This window comes from Suncus etruscus, chromosome 5 (assembly GCF_024139225.1).
Source record: "Suncus etruscus isolate mSunEtr1 chromosome 5, mSunEtr1.pri.cur, whole genome shotgun sequence".
Taxonomy (NCBI): domain Eukaryota; kingdom Metazoa; phylum Chordata; class Mammalia; order Eulipotyphla; family Soricidae; genus Suncus; species Suncus etruscus.
Window position 1 is genome coordinate 33459601 of NC_064852.1, and position 21912 is coordinate 33481512.

Consider the following 21912-nt stretch of genomic DNA (forward strand, 5'->3'; position numbering starts at 1 on the left):
TGAACTAACATGTATTCAATATATTAAATAACATACATAATGCATATATTAAAGCAGAACCATCAATTTAATATAGTGTAAGTCTTATTTTTTAAATACGCATACATTTTCTTAGTTATAGCCAGTAATACTCATGGGGTACTCATGGTTTTTTTAAAAAAAATTAATCTTCATTTTCTCTATTATGCCCAGCAGTTAGAAATGCATCAATGTCTATTCACTTGGCAGAAGTATTACTTGGTAGTATGCACCTCAATTTCTTGCTCAAACTAGTCAGAAAGAAGAAAATTGTAGCAACCCAGCAGTTAGAAATGCATCAAGGTCTATTCACTTGGCAGAAGTATTACTTGGTAGTATGCACCTCAATTTCTTGCTCAAACTAGTCAGAAAGAAGAAAATTGTAGCAACCACTAAAAGATTATATAAGCTCTTTACTCACTGGCTCTTCACTCATGAATTCCTCCTTTTAGAGCTTAGGTACCATAAGGAATGCTGGAGATAAAACCTGGATCAGCATCTTGCAAGGCAAGTGTCCTACCAGCAGTACTATTACTTTAACCCCAATATGTATAATTTATTTATGCATTTATGTATTTATTATTTCCGAGCCACCCATACCTGATGATGTTCAGAATTGATCTTTGGCTTTATACTTTGAGATTATTCCTGAATATACTCGCAACCATATGAATTTCTGGAATCTAACCTGGATAAGCTACAACATGAGTGTCTTGCTTTCTGTACTCTCTTTAGCCCCAAATATGATTTTTTTACATAATATTTATCAAGCAGATATAATTATGTTTAGTATGAAGTAGGCTTAAAAGTCATGGAACTTTTCTAGATTTAAAATGTATGTTTTCAACATAAAGTGTAGATATATCTGTTATTTATTAAAAAATAAAGGGCTGAAGTGATAGCGCAGTGATAGGGCATTTGTCTTGCACGCAGCTGACCCAGGATGGACCTCGGTTCGATCCCAGAGTCCCTCATGGTCCTCCAAGCCAGGAGCGATTTCTGAGCGCCAAGGCCAGGAGTAACCCATGAGTGTCACCTGGTGTGGCCCCAAAACAAAACAAAACAAAAGTCTACCTAAAAGCTTTTCTGGAAGTTCACAAAGAAAAAATCTGGGTCAATTTCAGTTTATTTAATTTCATCTAATTTCAACTTTGTTCCTTAAATCTTAACTTTCTTAGAGTTTCAAGACTGAGACCCATATGCTGTTTACTCATATTTCCTTTTTACTCTTCTCATGCTGTGATACAACATCATCAAAGTATGCTTTAAGGAAAAATAAGATATCAATATTCAAAACCACTAAACCTCATTTATTGACAAGCAAAGATTTATGTCTAGAAAGAATAATAATTATACATGATTGATACTATGATGTTATTTTTCTTCAGAATTTTGTTTTTCATAAGTCTTATTCTCCCTTTAAATAACTCAAACCAACAGGTATTCCTGGCGGACCTCTGAATGGAGAGAATGTCAAGTGTCTCTCCTCATGCAACAGCAAGATCCTCACTGGCATTTGACAGGACCCATTTGTGGAGGTGGGATCCAGACGCGGGAGGTTTTCTGTGCCCAGAGCGTGCCATCAGCCACTGCACCGAGTGCAAAGGAAGGTAGGCAGTTAGTTACTTATAGGAAATATGATGCTGTTGATTGATTAACTTTGCTTTGGTTCAGGCTCTAGGCCACACCTGACTATACTCAGGGAATATTCTTAGTTTTGTGCTTAGGGATCACTACTGGCATTTTCTGAAGGACTATCTGTAGTGCCAGGGATTGAACCAAGGCAGGTAGAATTTATGCCAGGAAAATACTTCAACCCCTGTTTTATCTCTTGGTCCCAGTGCACTGATTGGAGGGGAAACAACTTCAGTACCATATTCTCATATTTTTTTTTCTGAAAATAATGGACTGACTATATTCGTTACAAATTTAATCATTCTTTTGACTGCTAAGCATTCCAGACAGCTTACCTGGAATTTTCAAATAGTAGTAAAATAATAGTATATGCCTTGAAGACTCATTATGAAAATTAATAAAAATGCAACTGAAGTCTGTAGCAGTGGTGATTATTGTAGCTAAGGGACTAAATGCTGGAGAGATTAGATGGATAATGATTAAGCAACTTTCTTTTTTCTTTTCTGTAACAGTTTCTCTCTAAGTGAATTTATAAATTTCTGGACAAGTACCACTTTCAGATTTCAAGGATTCATTATTTTGCCAAGTATTACAAGGATAGTATGAATGAATATAAAGAGGAATTATGAAAAACAGAAAAAAGCTGCCTCCATTGCAGATTTTATTAGATAGGAAAACATTAGCATCAGTACAGTTTTTTTTTTCTTTTTTGTTGGATTGTTTGTTTGTTTTTGGTGGGGTCACTCTCAGAAGTTGCTCCTCACAGGCTCAGGAGACCATAGGGGACGTTGGGATTCCATCTGCGATCTGTTTGGGTCAACCACATACAAGACAGGTGCCTTACCCTTATACCATTTCCACAGTAGAGTTGTTTCAAGAGCAGTAATAATATGGGTTCTGAAACATTGACCAAGGTTTATTTAAATTAAAAAGTCAAGAGTGGACAGCAGTTTGTCCACTGTCAAGTTTAAATCACCTACATTGGCAACTGCATACGACAGTCATGTTCAAGATGATCAGGTTTTCCATGGGTGTGCACATTTTTTACTGTGGAACTTGTTTAGCATGTAGTATGTGAATTTTCTCACAATGGATGTACATTTATGTCCATATGGAGAAATCTTAGAAAGCTTTTCAAATCAGATTTGTGTGTCAAGTTATGGCCTCCCATCACTACAGGAACATCTGTGACCATAGATTTGAAGTATGCATTTTTTTAGGAGTAGTAATTTTGAAATAATTTTGAAATTGTTCACTTCAACAATAAAAGTTACCATGCCACACTTATATGCTGAAAGATATTTTTGTTTGTTTAATTTTTTATTAAATCACTACAGTAGAATTAAAATCATTGATATTTGAGTTTCAGTCATACAATGTTCCAACACCCATTCCTTCACCAATGTTCCTATCTTGTCAGCAATTTCCCTAATATCTCTCCTATCATTCACACCATCCAATCTGCTTTTATGGCAGAAACTTTTCTTTCTTCTCTCTCTCTCTCTCTCTCTCTCTCTCTCTCTCTCTCTCTCTCTCTCTCTCTCTCTCTCTCTCTCTCTCTCTCTCTCTATCTCTCTGTCTCTATTTCTCTCCCGACACTGTTACTGCTGGCATCATGTGTACAATTTTACTGCCTTTCAGTTCCTTTCAGTTCTCTCTTTTGCCAAGAGAGATCATTTTCAACTATTATTGTCATAGTATCTCCTTTGTACTAACTGCACTCTTTCATCATTTCTATTGTCTTTTGGTGTCATTTTCATACTATATGTGATTTTATATTTCACATATGAGTGTGTTCATTAAGTCTTTTTCTTTCTCTCTAACTCATTTAACTCAGAATTATATTCTCCATAACATCCATGCATAGGCAAGTTTCATGACTTCATTTTTCCCAACAGCAGCATAGTATTCCATTGTGTAGTACCGCGGTTTCATCATCTATTCTTGGGCACTGCATAGTTTACAGATTCTGGCTATTATGAATAGGGCTGCAATGAACATAGTATTGTAGATGTTTGTACTGCATTGTATTTTGGCGCACCTGAGATATATGTCTAGAAGTGATATTGCTGGATCATATAGAAACTCAATTTCTAAATTTTGGAAGAATGTCCATATTATTTTCCAAAATTCTGAGCCATTATATATTCTACCAGCAGAGAATGAGTTTCTCTCTCTCCCTAAATCCACACTAGCACTGGTTGTTCTTGTTTTCATTTGTTTAATTTCTTTTTTGATATCAGTGGTCTCAGTGGTATGAGATGATATCTTATTATTTTAACTTACGTCTTCCTGATTATTAATAAATATGTGGAGCATAGTTTTTCATATGCTTTTTGGCCATCTGTATTTCTTCATTGAGAAAGTTTCTACTTAACACCAATAGTTAAGAGCAAGCAGTTCACTTCAAGGGCTAAAGCACACCACACGATAAACATGCACCACTGAGTGTGATTCTACTAGCCTGCAGGCTCTGCCGTAGAGGCCTCTTTGAAAAATAATTACATGTTCTTTGCATTCCAGTGTGTCACATTTGGAAAGTGAAAATATATACACATTCTATTGTGACAGCATATGACTAGGATTATTCACTGAATTTAGCTTCATTTGAGACACAGTTTACCTAAAAATCTTTATATTTGTTTTTTATTTTTGTCTATTCTATTTTACTACTATAACAGTTTCAATCTTCAAGATTCCAATTAAAAAATGAGAATTTGGTATAATCAAATTATTATATGATCTACTGATTTCCAGCTTTACATTTTAATTTCTTTTCACATGTTTATCCTCATAAAAATGTAGTGAAAACATTTTGTTTATAAGTTCATAAAGAATAAATGGCCCTTTTACATTTTTATTATATTTCAAAAGTTTAATGAAAATATATCATACTTTGCATAAAATAATAATTAGTAAAATATAGGTAGTTGATTTATAGAATTGAAAAATATATATTCTATTTCAGTGGGAGTAATTTAATAAAAGGGGCCTGTTAAATGTATATTTACATCTCAAGAACAGAAAAAGTTAAGATACAGGAAAATATCTAAAATCAATAATTAATTTACATAGAATCAGAAATTTTTTTTAGAAATTCTTAACCTAGACAAGTCAATCAAATTAAATATAATCAAATTCTTAGGTAAACTTAGAATTATGAGTATTAAATATGAAGTCAAATTATTACATGTCTATATACACTTGTACCAAATAGAACGAATTGAGTAAAACTGAATGTAATGAAAATTAAAATGCAATTGCATTTTATTAAAAACCACAAAGTATCTTATCTATATTAGTTTTTCATAAGATATTTTGCTTTTGTGTATAAATTAATCATGAAAATTATTCACATTTTCATTTCTTTTTTATAATTTTGTTTTAAACTATATTATTTATAACATTCTTTGATAAATTTGATGATATAAATTGTTCTCACTGTTTCAATTTTAACCTAAGAAAACCATTTTAAAGATTCAAGGAGAGACAGTTCAATTATAAAGGCAGAATTGAAATGTTATAAAATTTTCTGATAATGATGTAAAAAAAGACTAAAGATAATGACATTGATTTTTCTATTTTAGTATTTGAAAGTCATTTTTTTTTGGTTATTGCTACATTACAGTTTGGAGGGAGATAGAATTTTAATAACTTTGCCAATGGAAACCATTCTTATTTTTGGTAGTAAATGACTCTTTTACAAGAATAAATTTTCCTTAATTTCATATTTTTTGTTCACTCTCTGAATAGAACACTTTGTTTTTCCCCTATAAATATCAGCATTGCATTCAGGACCCTGCTCTTAAAACTCACAATTCTTGGAAGAAAAATTTATTTTTCTATGACTCTTTCATGTAATAGAATTTATAGGTGCCAAATAATATATTTATAATAATGAAGCCCATATCTCCCAATGACCACACATTCTCTTCTCGAATGAGTGTTGAATTCTGTCTTTTTTTTTTTTTTAGTGTTATTGCTATCTCTATGTGACTTCAGTTCATTTTTGTTTCTAGGAATAGTGTAAAAATGCAGTGGTATATTTACTTGACTCTTTTAATCAGTGCCTTTTTTTGTTTTGTTTTAAATGCAGCCAAAATTGTGCTGTAAGAATCAATATTAGGAGTATTACTAGTAACAGTGGTAAGCCAATTGAATTGGGAATTAAAATGTAAGGTGTATTTATGATTTTGTTTACCGGTTATTGTTCTAGAGAGTACAGTGTTTCTCTTCTATAACCCACAAGCACCTACAAGAGTGATGCTTCTCTATAATTGAAAAGCTTGGATTTGGTGAAACTATTTACTTCTTGCCTTTTTCTCTAGTGAAATTAAAGTCACTCAACCTGTATTCAAGAGCCATTTCTCAGAAGGTACAACATTGAAACAAGCAATGCACCTTCAAAATCTAATAAAGAAAAGAAGAGATTTATTCTGTTCTTGGTACTATGGCCTAGTGAGAATTTTCAATAGCTATGAAATGAAATGACATAGTGAGAGATGTATTCATGAGTTGAAAAAAAAGTATTCCTGAGAAACTTAGAAAAAATTTAGAAAAAGTATTTGAGTTTTTAGTGAGTGAACATATCACTTTGTTTCTTTATATATTTAATAATAATTATTTAAATAGACACAGCTGTTTTGAAAATGGAATTAAGTTCAGTATTGAATTGTTAAATGCATTTGTTGTCTTTTCTGCTCAAATAGCATTGAATATATTTTGTAAGTCTTATGCCTTTATCATGCTAAGATCAGATTAAGAGAGTACGTGATTAGATAAAGCAACATATCTAGCTGGTAAGTAGCTTTTGAGACGTGCATTGAGGTATAAGTACTGTACAAAGGTTCAGTATTTTGTTTTGTGCTTTGATGTTTACCTTTATGGAACTTTTCAAAGCCACAAAAATATTGTTCTAGTTTCTAGTTAATTAATTTGGCTTTAAATATATTGACTTAGTGAGTAAAATATGACAAAAAATTCTGTTCTTTTTTTTTTTTTGTGTGTGTGAGAAACGTTTGCAATTTACTGGATATTTGTTAGGGTAGTATTTACTAAATACTGATATTTTAAAGGTATGCACATTTAAACTATTTTATTTAAATCAACAATTTGGTTAACAATTACTCTATAATACATCTATGTTATATATAAAATATATATCTATATCTAAGTGAAATAATTGTCTGCCTTTCCCTTTGTATTATGTCCTTAGCTCTAGAAATGTGTATATATAGGTCTGTACTAATCTACCCATCTCCTTTCCCACCCACCTACAGAGATGTGTGTTTAGCTTGCTATGAGAGTAAAAGTAACTTAATATACCCAAAGATAATCATTCTATAGGAGGTACTATTGAGAGTTTGAAAAATCAGCAGGAAAAAATACATTCTAATTGGGATTGGAGATGAACAAATGAAAAGGAATGCTGTTGGCAGTTCAGTTATAGGAGTGGAACACCAGGTAAAAGTAAAGGTAAAGAAAATGACAACTCAGAAAAACTTGATGTAGGGCTATGGAAATAGTTCAACAGGCTAATATATGATTTGCATAAAGAAACCCTGGTTTCAGTTCCCATCATCACATGGTCACCTGAGCACTCTTGGAATTTACTCCCAAGCACTGACTTAAGAAAAGCCCCCCATCACCCCTGCATGAGGACCCAAAACAAAACAAATGAAGAACAAAAATGAAGAACACTGTAACTGGGGAAATTGATGATAGGAAATGAACCTTAATTTTGGATATTTTTATGGCTGAAACTCAACTATCAACAGCTCTGTTTAATATGTATCTAAAGGGGATTTAATGTTTAAAAATCATAAAAAAATGAAAACCATTTATGTTATTATTAGCTTTATTTTGAAAATACGGTTGGGGCTGGAGAGATAACATGGAGGTTGGTGGTTCAAATCCCAGCATCCCATATGGGATTTCTGAGCATAGAGCCAGAAGTAACCTCTCAGCACTGCTGGGTGTGACCCAAAAATCAAAACAAAACAAAGCAAAACAATACGGTTATATATTTCAATCATTCACCAGCCTTCTAACTTTTTAGCATAGAATCGTATTTTTTTTGCTGTATATAAGAATGTAAAAAATATGATACATTGATATAATTCTCATGGATGGTCATGCCCTACTTTCAATATATTTGATAGACAAATGTTTTAATCTATAGCAAAGTATCTTAAACTACGTATAGTAAACATATATTTTAATTTATTCATGAGAATAACATCTAGCAATGCTTAGCCTGGCTGTGCAGATCTGATAGTTTAGTACTTGAGCTTAACACAACAATAATTGGGGTCTCTTGGTACTTGAATTTATAAGACCGTATTTATAGATCAGGGAGGATATCTAAATAGGGGCTACAGGGACCAGAAAGTGATGGTATTCCGTGCACAGAAATTAAAAGTCAATTATTGTATTAAGTGCATGGAAGTTAATTTGGGTCATGCACATGCCAGGCAAGTGATACTGAGGCCTGAATGTCTTTTATTGTTATTATAAATTGTTTTTGTTAGAGCTAATAAGACTGATTTGGGCCTGAAAGTAACATATAAGGAACACAGTGGACCTAGCATTAAGTGTTTACATATGTATTACCTTAGAACTTTAGTGTTGACCTCAAAAGAAAAATGAGCAAATTATTACATTTTTAGAAACATCATACTGATTTTGGACATCCAAAATCACATCAATTGTGTTTATAAAGTAGAAATTTAGGTCAATAACCTATAAAGATAAAATATATTTTCTCCAAAGTATGAAATGATATCTGAAAAAACTTTAGAAAAGGAACATTAAACATTAGAGGCAATGGATAACAAGCATTCTAAATTGTCATTGGATTTTAGTAGCCTGGTTTTGTTACATTTCTATCTCAGTGGTTTTTAATCAAGTATAACAAAGTTATTCTAAGTTATAGCAAATGTTTATTGAATTATAGTACTTAGTAAAAGTATTGAAGTTTCCTGATTTGAAGCATTAATTAAATTATCATGTAGTTCTTGATATTAAAAATGTCACTGCTTAGCTCAGGGTGTACTTCATATGATTTAAATTAGAGATAATAAAACTGGATAATAATAAAGACTATGTGAAGAAAAATTAGCATTGGATAGAGTTTACTTCTAAGTGAAAAAAATTAGGTCTGTTTCCTGACCTACTTTTTCTGACCTTCTTAATTTCACTTCTAAGAAAAGGGGGCCCGGAGAGATAACACAGCGGTGTTTGCCTTGCAAGCAGCCGATCCAGGACCTAAGGTGGTTGGTTCGAATCCGGTGTCCCATATGGTCCCCCATGCCTGCCAGGAGCTATTTCTGAGCAGACAGCCAGGAGTAACCCCTGAGCACCGCCGGGTGTGGGCCACCCCCCCCCCAAAAAAAAGAAAAGGAAGCATATGTGTATCTTTATACTCTATTGTATTTCTTCAAAATTAACTTACCTAAATTGATAACTCAATCCTGTTTGCCATTGAAATTAAAGTATATAACATGAAATAGGAAAAAGAATGTTGTTTAAATGGGAACTAGTTGGTATTTTTTCAATGTATTCAAAATATTTAGCTTTATTGTTACTACTGTACCATGTCTATAGCAAGCTTAAAAATGCATTTTTTTATTTCTATTTTTATTCTTGTTTTTGTTACTAAGTAGGCACGTATCTTAGATGTCCATGGTTTAGGGTTAGGTCTATCTTTATATTCCCAAATGCTGGGATCCATCAGTTTAATGGCAAATCGCATGTGCTTATGGAATCCAAAATTAAATATTCCTAAAGTGAGAAAATGCTATATTTAGTTTCATTCAATATTTTTTCTTCTTGAGTAACCCAGAGAAGAAATTTATTTTGCTGCTAATAAAACAAAAATGATATACTCCCTGATATCAACATTACACACCAAAGCCAAATGTTTCAGAAAACCTGGACTCAAAATCTAATTAAATATATAATATGAGTTTCATTAAGTCATGGATATTATCTATGGAGTAATTAGGGAAGAATGTAAAGAAATGAAGCAAGGAATTTTGTTTTATTTTGTTTTTGAGCCACACCCAGCGAAGCTCCAGGGTTACTACTGGCTTTCTGCTCAGAAATCACTCCTCGTAGGACGAGATTCGAACCACCATTGGTCCTAGGTCAATGCTTGTAAGGCAAATGCGCTACCGCTATCTCTCTGGCCCCAGAAACAAGGAATGTTAATGAGTCAGAGAGATCATTGTTCATGGAAATTAGAACTTCAAAAAGTGGCCTTGGCTCATGTTACAAGGAAATGTTTTATAAATTATTTCCAGAGTAGTTATTTCTAAAAAATAATATTATAGGCATTAAAAATACCTTCAAAATTTAAATTCTGGCAGAGTTTTTATTTTTGCTATTCCTGGTGGTTCTCAAAGTTACTCTTGGCTCTTTCATCAAGAGTATCTCTGAGTTGTGATCCTGGGGGGCCTTTGCTAACTGCATCAAAAAATATACATATTCATATACATATACATACACATATACAAGGCATATGCCATAACTCCTGTCAGTTTTCCATTTGATTTTGAACTATTTACAAAAATATAAGAGAGTCCAAAATGACTGCTTAAATGACTCAAATACTTTAAGAGAAAATTAAAATATAGTAGGAACAATAAACTAGTGGGAAGTGGGAGTCAAAGGATGAGATTTTAGTGAAGCAATCTTTCTGTGGGCTTTATAAGAAGAGTTTGTGTGGATGAATGAAGTTTATGGGATCCCACGTGGAACAATTTATTTGACAATGTAAAAAAAGTTAAAAATTATAGAAGTTATTTAATCGTTCATATTCAGATAGAAAATCTCTATATCTTAATAACTGGTCTATTACACAAGGTCTTTAAAATATTGGTTCACTTTTGGGTTGACTATTGTTTCCTTCACTAAGTATCTGGCACATGAAATATTCTTGTATAACAACAAATTTTGACTAATCTCATATTACTTTTGCCATCTTCTTTCTTTCTTTCTGTTCAGTGATGTTACCATGTCATTTCTAGGCTCCTTTCAGTCTTGTATATAAACACAACACTGTGAAACTTGGGATTTATCTTCCTGTTATAGTCTGGAAAAGACCATCAAATAGAGCAAGAGGCTTAAATCCAAGACTGAAATATAACCATTGGAAACTACAATTTTAAGGGGATCCAGGCTGTTGCAATGTACCTCTCTGTACAACAGAGAAATTATATTTTTGCTGTAAATATTAGACTCAGTGTTTAATAGCTACAATGCATAGCACTTTCTTCTTTTTTCTTTATTCCTGTTTCCTCACTGCTCTAGCTTCTGACTATGCAACTTCCAAATAATATATAGATAAACTTCAGAAATATTGCAGGATTATACCCGAGGAACACAAAAATACAATACAAAAATCCCTTCCTTACTCCTATATTCATTGCAGCGCTATTTACAATAGCTAGACTCTGGAAACAACCAAGATGACCTTCAACAGATGAGTGGCTAAAGAAACTGTGGTACATATACACAATGGAATACTATGTAGCAGTCAGGAGAGATGAAGTCATGAAATTTTCCTATACATGGATGTACATGGAATCTATTATGCTGAGTGAAGTAAGTCAGAGGGAGAGAGAAAGTCGCAGAATGGTTTCACTCATCTATGGGCTTTAAGAAAAATGAAAGACATTTTTAACAGTATCTCAGAGACAAGAGAGATGAGGGCTGGTAGGTGCAGCTCATGACATGAAGCTCATCACATAGAGTGATGAGTGCAGTTGGAGAGATGACTACACTGAAAACTATCATAACAATGTGAATGAATGAGGGAAGTAGAAAGCCTGTCTCGAGTACAGGTGTAGGGGGTTGGGGAGGAGGGAGATCTGGGAAATTGGTGGTGGGAATGTTGCACTGGTGAAGGGGGGTGTTCTTTACATGACTGTAATCATACAACTATAATCATGTTTTTAATCACGGTGTTTAAATAAAGATAAAAAAAGAAATATTACAGGATTAGTTCCAGATCTCTCCAATAAGAAAATATGTTCATAACATGTCATAAAGTTTTGATTTCTAATTATGTCCAAAAGATATGTTTACACTATAAAATTTACTATTAAATATGTAACTGATTACATCTGACAAAAGCAAGGCAAATACTTTAATGAAATGTGATACAAATACATTCAGACATACTATGGATAACCTGTTCTGATAATTGTTCTCTTAATTGCATGGGTGTCACAAACTTTCAAAAAATTCACATAAAATAATAATGCAAAGCACAGTAAAAAGAAAGGTGTGCTTGCATTTAATATAAAAGCATCTTACTTCTCATCATATGCTCTGCTTTATAGGTAAAGAAGTACAAGTTATAACAATGAATATGTCTAAAGTAAGAACAATTGCTTTTGACACCAGTGAGTAACTGCCTTGCAAGCAGCTGAAGTAGATTTGATACCCAGCATTTCATGTTTCTCTAAACCCACAAAAAAATGATTTATAAGTGCTGAGTGAAGTGTATACCCCCCAAAATGGAAAAGACAATAATTTAAAAGGTTTACAATAGTCTCTAAAATAGTTTATAATTATCTTTAGATTTACTTAGAATATTCTAGAATAGGCTAGGCATATAAGGATCATAAAGGATTGTAAGAATTGTTACTTTAACTCTGCTTTTTCTTGTGTTTTTTTTCCATTTTCTATTTCCATTTTTTTATGCATTTCCTATTCTTACCATCCATTTTCATTCCCTTTCACCTTCTCCCCAAGATTTCACTCTATATTTTCACCTTGAATAAATATTGAGAGGAAAATCAGTTTTAGTAATGTAGACTTTATAGCAGTTAGCACATGACCAAGATAATGTAATAACAGTTCTATAGCTATTGCTTGAACAAATGTGTATAAAGGCTTGCATATCATTTCTCCACTTGGTTTCAGTTATTGTTTTTCACTTTGGAATATCTTTTCTCTTCATTTAAATTGTTCACACACCAACATTTCATTAATGACAGTTAAATAACTCTGTTTTAAAGTAGAGGATTGTATTCGGAAAAACATGCTGGGACTAGTGCATTTACAATCTTTGGTTAAGTGTTCCACTAAACTTCGTTGTGTCAACTGGATTAGATTTTTCCTCAACAACAAGCCAGGAGGTAATGAGGTTCCTCTTGGCAGTGCAATTTCTAAAACAAAGTAATCTCTTTCAAACTGTTTCTTCAGACTTGTTAACTATGTGAATATCATGGTAAGTAGGACAAGATGATATTGCTCAAACATTCCTCTTGAAGTTTCAGAAATTTTTTATTTAATCACTTTGGTGTTAGCAATTTTTTCCTTACTCTACTTGAAACCTCATCAGTTTATGTACTCAGGAAAGAATATCTTGGTAAGAAACCCAAGTGCCTTATAATAAAAAAAATATTTCTTGCTCCTTAAATTTGTTTCATTTAGTTAGTAATAGTAATGTTAAAAATCTTGGTGTAGATATACACATTTCTACATGCCACCATCACTAAACATGACCCATTAACACAATCTTTATGTCTTTTCAAATGTTATCTTTTTCTTTCATGCTTTGGTGAGTGTTTTCATATTCAGATACACAAGGTTAGTATTGTTAAATACAATATACTTTCAACTTTGGTCCTTTATATTCTACAGATGAATGAGATCATTTGATATATGTCCTCCTCTGGCTTACTTTATGAAGCTCAATGCTCTCCAGCTTCATCCATATTGCAACAAATTGTATTTTTTATTTAATAACCCCATCCAAGATTTGTGAGATCCTATTAAGAGACTTTTCCTAAATGAAGACATACAGAATTGTTAGTAGGCATACAAAAAACATGCTCATCATCATTTGTTATTAGGAAAATGCAGGTCAAAACTGAAACATGTTTTCATTTTATACAAGATTGTTATATGTATATATTGCATATAGATATATATGAAGATTTGATACAACTGATGTATTTTCAGTGGGAGAATGATGAAATAAGAATCTTCTTTCATTTTTGATCAGAATATTGTCTGGGTCAACTCCTACAAAATGCACATGAAAATTTCTCAAAGAAAGAAAGAATATGGGGCCGGAGTGATAGTACAGCTGTAAGGCATTTGTCTCACATTCTGCTGATTTGAGACAGACCCAGGTTTGATCCCCGACACCCCAAATGGTCCCCCCGAGCCTGCCAGGAGTGATTTCTGAGCACAGAGCCAGATAATCCCCTGATTATGACCAGGTGTACCCCCCCCAAATGGTAAGAATAGAACTTCTATACGACCCAGCAATTCTCTTACCTAGCATCCGTAAAACACAATATTAATTCAAAATATTAATTTATAGATGTGTATATATTGCTAGTGTCAACCATATATACTAATTTCAGATGAACAAACTAAACTTCAGAATGCTCCATTCTATTCTGACTTTACTTGTGCTGTGGCTATATTTTTTATCATCTAAAATAGAAAAATAACTTTTTTTGTTTGGTTTTTGGTTTTTGGGCCACACCCATTTGATGCTCAGAGGTTACTCCTGGCTACGCACTCAGAAATTGCCCCTGGTTTGGGGGAACCATATGGGACGCTTGGGGATCGAACCACTGTTTTTCCTAGTCTAGTACTTGCAAGGCAGACACCTTACCTCTAGCGCCACCTCACCGGCCCCGAGTAAAAATAACTTGTAAAATGGCTAAAAATAATAATATCCAATTTTACTCTGGGTATTCCGTAACCTTTTTTTGAGAATGTATTTAGTTGCACAAAAAATATTTGGTTTGTATGTAATGATTTAAAAAGTGAAAGATAAGATGTTTATTTTTTCCTATTTTTTAATCTATTAATTTAATGCTTATTTTTATCCTGTTTAATGTATGATGGGTAAAACATGTTACTCAACAATAAACATAAAACATATTTTGAGTTGTTTAGAAAATAGGAACATATTTGTATTCATGTTCATTGAAATGATTAATATAATTGATTATTGAGGGATATGAAAAGTCCACCCAAATTTCAAATGATGGATGAGTGCTCAGAAGTTGTGGAATAAAAAGATCTGAATGTTTGAAGGCTAGTTGGAGAAATCACCCAGATCCACTTTCTATATGCTTTGTGACACTATCAAGTGTCTTTATTCTCTTGCACTATAATCTAACAGAGGTGGGGGGGCAGTGTTGATGGCTTGATGATAAGAAGACACCCCATCTACCTGCTAACACCCAGTTAACCCTACATCTGCAGAACAGTTTCTGTATACTGTTCATAAAAACAATGCCATGTAATTTTGCATTCAAGGACTTCCTTGAACTATGTTACTTGTCCACTGCAACACTTAGGTTCCCTCTATGAATACTTGTTTCTTACCTATGCTAAGTTTCATGATCTGAGTGCCTAGTGTGAGTTAGGTTGAAATAATGTCTTTAGATGATTCTTCCACTATTTTCTCTTTCACTTGGTGATCTAAAGCATTGTCTTGACAAATGGTTTTCCTTGACTCTAGAATCTGGAGTGATTTTTTCTGACCTGTTTATCAAATAAATGTAACAGAAGAGAGATTGTGAAAATTCTGAGCTTCAGTCAAAAATACCGCATGCTTTCTCTTGCTTTTCTTGAGGTTTTTTTTCTTTATTTAAGCACAATGATTACATACATGATTGTAGTTGGGTTTCAGTCATAAAAAGAAAACCCTCCATCACCACTGCAACCTTTCCACCACTAATGCCTCCATCTCCCTCCCCACCTCTTGCCTGTTCCACAAAGACATTCTACTCTCACTCATTAACATTGTCATGCTAGTTAGTGTAGTCATCTAACTAAACTCACGACTCTATGTGATGAGATTCACATCGAGAGCAAATCCTTCCATGCCTCATTTTTGCTGACTCTGGGGCATTATTACAATATTGTCTTTTATTTTTCTTAAAACCCATAAATAAGTGAAACTATTCTGTGTCTATCTCTCTCCCTCTGATTTATTTCACTCAGTATAATAGATTCCAGGTACATCCATGTATTGGAAAATTTCATGACTTCATCTTTCCTGACTGCTGCATAATATTCCATCATGCATATGTACCACAGTTTCTTTAGTCATTCATCTACTAAGGGAATGAATTAAATGTGTGGAAATTGTAGGGTATAACTGGGTTATCTTGGATACCCAGAGGAAATGAAGATGTTTCTGAGAAGGCAGAGAGTATTTCTCTTCCTTGACCCACATACTGAGCTGTCCATGTTACCAATGGTTGGCATTCTTCTATTTTTGCGATGTGACTACTAGGTAGAGAGAGGTCTGAAGCAGTCTGGTGAAAGACAAGGGGCCCCGCAGAACTCTGTCTGCCACACAGTAGGACTTTGCCCTGCTTATGAAGATTTATGCTACCTGTGTGCCAATTGAAATTTACATTGTTAGTTCCTGTTCTGTTACCCCTCCTCCAATGCCAATGCTAATCTTACCTGGATGGTCAGGTTGGCTGGGGGAGGTAGGAGAGGAGACACTGGAAGGGTGCATGGAGGACAGCTAAAGAGGCTGTAAGAAAATCTTAGCTGGGAAGCTATGTGGAGAAATGCACATGGTGGATATGGCCTTGAAATAAAGCTGGATTTCTCCTAAAACTTAAAAAAAAGTTGTGGAATAAATACCCAATGACATTTTATGCCATTTTACACAAAACTTGAATTACTTCAATTTTCTTATCATATTCTTAGGATTATTAGACATACTAAAAAATAGGTACCTACACCAAGAGAAGCAAAGAAAATAGCCGAATTTTGAGCCACTTCTCAGATTATGACTTTTTTTTTTAATATAATTTTTATTTTGATCATAGTGGCTTACATATTGTTGACAATAATATTTTAGGTACATATTTACATAAAATTAGGGGGGATTCCCATCCCCAAATTGTCCTCCCTACACCCCCGTTTCTGTCTTACCTCCCATTTCCTCTTCCCTCAACCCCAGGGCAGCTAGAATATGTGGTCCCCTCTGTCTCTAACCAACTACTTAGTAGTCTTGCATCAGTTTGGTCTTGATGCCTCCCTTATTTCCCCCTCTAAGTAGGGGCAGGGGTAGCTAGTTCAAGTTGCGTGGTTTTGCCTGAAAAAGAGAAAATAAATAAACTGGGGTAAGAGTTTAATACCCCGAAAATGGGCAGAATCCTTCTAGAGGTTCTCATCATCGATTTGGAAAATGAAGGAGAAAAAGAAGTTGAAACACTCCACCAGTACCAAAAGAAGTGTCAAATATCCAGTGAGGACTCCAGCTATAACGATAAGCACCACAAAAAAAGATAAAAAACAAAACGAAACAAACAAAAAACAAACACAAACAAACAAAAAAACACGCCGTGGTCTTGAAATAAAAAACATGGCGTAGCACATAACGAAAGAAAAGAAAGGAAGAGAAAGAAAAGAAAAAAAAAAAAGAATAATTGGGGACAACAATTTCAATAATCACATCCAAACTGAGAAATCGACCAAAATAGCTAGGCAAATAAAAATAATAATAACAATAATAAATGAAGGTAAGATATATATATATATATATATATATATATATATATATATATATATATATATATATAAATAACCAAGGTTTTGTGTTTTTTGTATTTTTTTTTCCCTCCTGCCCTGGCACAGTAAATATTGGGGTCATTCGAAAAGGAATTCACTTGCCCTATAAGATATGGGGTTTCTCCGTCCTTGGATTATACTGTCATGGGATCAGCTCTAGTCTTTGCTCAGGATCATTACTCTCCAGGTTGTGTTTTTTTTTTTTTTTTTTTTTTTGGTATGTGGAAGGCTTCTGCTCTGTCCAGTGTGATACCGTCAGAGCTCTGTGTTTAGCAGTCTCAGTATCTGTACATATCCTGAGGTGGGACTTATGGTGAAGTCAGTCTTTGTGAATCTAGAGGTTCTGTTACCTCAGTGTCATTTTAATCCATCTTCTGTGGTTGGTGATCTTGGTCTTTGCGCTGAACCTAGGAAGGCATCTAGGATAGCGTCTTTCTTTGTTCTTCCAGAAGCCCCTTTCCGTTACAATTGTCTCTGCCGGACCTTTGGAACTGGGGATCATGTTTATTGTGCAGGTCTTAGTTCAAACCCTAGACTAGGGCTTTTATGTTGGTCCCAAGATGTATACAGTCTGGTCGTGGTTCTAGCAGCCAGTCATTTGTAAATCACGATCTTGGCTTTTGTACCTACCAAAGGGTGCCACGTCTTCTGGTTTTGTCTTGTCGTTAGCTGGTAAGGTAGGGTAAACTGTTCTAAGGTCAAGTTGTTCACATTTTCCTCATTGTCGGGATATCATGTTAGAGCTGGCCCTTGTTGTTGACCCTGCAGTATTAAGGCTGTCCCAGATGGAGTTTGTTTCTTGCCACTGTTGTGAAGAGCTGTGCCATTTCTATGTCTGGGATCCAGGGTTCAAGGCTGGATGGATGATATCTAATCACCTGAGGTCTAAGTTGATTACACATGACATATTTTCAAGGTAGGAGATATCCCTGTATTGTAAACAAATATGAGTTCCTATCTCTAGTAGATAAGAGCTCTTTTTTTTTAAATATGTAAGATTTCCCCTTTATTTAGTGTGCCTTTGCAGGGGGAAGTGGTGCTCCATTATATGTCGGAGTATTTGGGGTGGACAGAGTGGGTAACAGAAATAGGTCACATACCCAAAGACGATTAAAAAAAAAAAAAAAAGGAAATAAAAGTGTATGTGCCCACAAATGTATATGTAAGGCAAACATTTAAATAAATAAGTTAATTAAAAAAAATAAAAAAAATAAAATGAGTTAGCGAAGTTTTTAAAGGACCAACGTTGTGCAAAAGACTACTTTGCATTTGGGGGAGAACAGGTAAAGAGTTGGTGTATTACAGGTCTTATGCCTATGTTGGAAGTACAGTTTTCCCATTGTCTTTTGGATTTTTCTTGTGGTGTGTGGGTTCCCAGGCATCTTCCAATCACATCCCCTGACCCCCTTCAGATTGGTAAAAATTTGCAGCTGGGAGGTCTTGGAAGAGTTCTTGCATTGGGGATACTATTGGACCTAAGTCCGGTTTCAAGAAACAGTCCACGTTAGGGGGAGTTGGTAGGGAGGGTCTCGTAGCATGAGTCCACAGGGAAGTTGGCTGTCTTTTCTTGCAGGAGACGAGGTGTGGGATTGGCTGGGTGTCCCCTCGCCTGGGTGCTGGGTACTGGTTCATTGGGTAGGAGGTCGATCTTGATGCCTAAAAGATTAAGGACTGAGGGTGGAGAGTTTTAATATGGTGGGAGATCTGGATGGGATTGAGGGGTGAAGGGATAGTTGGATTTCCGGGGGGGAGAAAGGGGAAGGTATATGGGAGGGGTATGAAGGAAGAGAAAAGAGAAAATACCATAGAAAGAAAGGGAGAAGAGAAAGGGAAAAAAGTAAAGAGAAGAGTAGAAGAGAAAAAGAAAAGAGAAAAAAATAGAGAGAAGAAAGGAGAGAATAGCAAGGGAATGCTGGTTTGGTTGAATGTGTTCGATGAATAGAGCCTGTAGTTTAGGTCTGTACGTCGCAGGTACTGCTTTGGTGGTCTGACTGGTCACGTGCTTCGATTCCTAAAAGAAGGTTTAACCTAGAGATAAAGTGTATGTTAAAGAGTTTTCTCGTGGCCATCTCATAGTGCAAGCAGGTATGGTATCTCGTGTGGTATCCCGAGTTGCCATCTTAGTTTGTCCGCCCTTTGTATCTAAGGGCGCCTGTCGAAAGAAAAGCTGAGAGGTTATTTTTAAAATATAGTAAGGTAAAGGGATTAAAACGTAGTGTTATGGTATGTTGCCATTGCATTACGTGATTTCCCGCGGTGTTCTATACTTGTGTTCCTGTTTACGATCTCTAAGGGATTATTGTGGGCCTTTGTTGTAGGAGTCTGGTTACATACCTGTTCTCTCCATGTTGCTGTTTCTGTTGTTGCTGTTTTCTTTGTGGTATAATGTGCAGTCAAGAGTTTGCATTGTTCCTTTTTCATGTATTTTGGACACTGCTCCCACGTATATGTTGACTATTACAGTGATCGGAGTTTCTACCCTGTTAAACCCTGTTATATGATTGTTAGGTATTAGTTGTGTATAAAATATATGTTCTAGGTGTTTCAGAATAGTGCTACCATTCTGTGTTTATCTTTTGTCTTCTGGCTTACTTCATTTAACATAACATGATCTAGGTCCATCCACGTTGCTGCAAAGTCTGTGATTGTATCATTTCTAACTGCCATGTAATATTCCATTGTGTATATGTACCACATCTTAATGATCCATTCATCCGTTGTTGGACACCTAGGTTGGTTCCAAGATTTGGCTATTATACTGAGTGCTGCGATAAATAGTGGGGTGCATACGTATTTTGGAATGAATGTCCTTCCATCTTGTGGGTATATGCCTAGGAGAGCAATTGCTGGATCAAATGGCAGCTCAATTCTGAGTTCTTTGAGCATTCTCCAGACTTTCCTCCATAGGTGTTGAACTAGGGGACATTCCCACCAGCAGTGGATGAGAGTTCCTTTCATACCGCATCCCCGCCAACAAAGGTTGTTTCCATTATTTTTGATGTGGGCCATCCTCACTGGTGTAAGGTGGTATCTCATTGTTGTCTTGATTTGGATCTCCCTGATGATGAGTGAAGGTGAGCATGTTTTCATGTGTTTGTTGGCCATCCTTCTGTCTTCCTCAGAGAAGTGTCTATTCATTTCATCTCCCCATTTTTTTATAGCTTTGTTTGGTTTTGGGGGGCTCAGCTTTCTGAGTGCTTTGTATGTTCTAGATATCAGCCCTTTATCTGATATGTCGAGTGAAAAGATTTTTTCCCATTCTGTTAGCTGTCTTCTTGCATTAAGCAGGGTTTCTTTTGCCATGCAGAAGCTTTTTAGTTTGATGTAGTCCCATTTGTTTATATTTGATGCTAACGTTCTTGCCATTGGTGCTCCATTCTCAAAGACCTTTTTGATATATAGGTCTTTGAGTGTTCTGCCTATTTTATTCTCAATAAACTTTATGGATTCGGGTCTGATTTCAAGGTCTTTGATCCACTTTGAGTTGATTTTTGTATAAGGAGTAAGGTATGGGTTGATTTTCACTTTCATACATGTGGTTTTCCAGTTGTACCAACACCATTTGTTGAATAGGCTTTCTTTGTTCCATTTCAGATTCTTGCCTCTTTTATCAAATATTAGTTGGCTATATACCTGGGGGTTTATGTCTGGGAATTCTGTTCTGACCCACTGGTCTGAGGTCCTGTCTCTGTTCCAGTACCATGCTGTTTTGATTACTATGGCTTTATAGTATAGTTTCAAGTTAGGTAAGGAGATGCCTCCCAGCTTCTTGTTTTTCAGTATTTGTTTGGCTATCCTGGGTCTTTTGTGGTTCCAGATGAATTTTGTTAATGATTGTTCTAATTCTTTAAAGAATTGTGTCTGGATTTGGATAGGGATTGCATTAAATCTATATAGGAGTTTGGGTAGGATAGTCATTTTGATTATGTTAATTCTACCTATCCATGAGCATGGGATGTTCTTCCATTTCTTTAGATCATCTTCAATTTCTTTCTGAAGTGTTTTGAAGTTTCCCTGGTATAGGTCTTTCACTTCTCTTGTAAGGTTGATTCCTAGATACTTGATATTTTTTGATACTATCTTAAATGGAATTGTATTTTTAATCTCTCTCTCCTCAACTTCATTGTTTGTATATAGAAACGCTACTGTCTTTTGTGTATTGACTTTGTAACCAGCCACTTTGCTGTATTGGTTAATTGTTTCTAGGAGTTTTACTGTGGACTCTTTAGGGTTTTCGATGTATATCATCATATCGTCGGCAAAAAGAGATAGCTTGTGTTCCTCTTTCCCAATTTGAATTCCTTTGATTTCCTTCTCTTGTCGGATTGCTATTGCTAGGACTTCTAAGGTTATATTGAATAAGAGTGGAGAGAGTGGACAGCCTTGCCTAGTTCCTGATCTTAGTGGGAATGCTTCTAGTTTCTCACCATTGAGTATAATGTTGGCTGTAGGCTTTTCATAGATAGCTGTAACTATCTTGAGGAAGGTTCCTTCTAACCCTATTTTGCTGAGTGTCTTTAACATGAAAGGATGTTGGATTTTGTCAAATACCTTCTCTGCATCGATTGATATGATCATGTGGTTTTTGTCTTTCATGTTGTTGATGTGGTGTATAATGTTGATTGATTTGCGTATGTTGAACCAACCTTGCATTCCTGGGATGAATCCCACTTGATCGTGATG

General features: G+C 34.8%; 1 protein-coding gene across 1 annotated transcript in view; it reads left to right on the forward strand.

The window, feature by feature from the left end:
- Window positions 1-21912, forward strand: part of THSD7B (thrombospondin type 1 domain containing 7B) — a 957836-nt gene that overhangs the window by 393731 nt on the left and 542193 nt on the right. The window contains exon 5 of the mRNA XM_049773766.1: window positions 1459-1628. Coding sequence (XP_049629723.1) covers window positions 1459-1628 — 170 coding nt within the window. The remainder of the gene's footprint in view (window positions 1-1458; window positions 1629-21912) is intronic.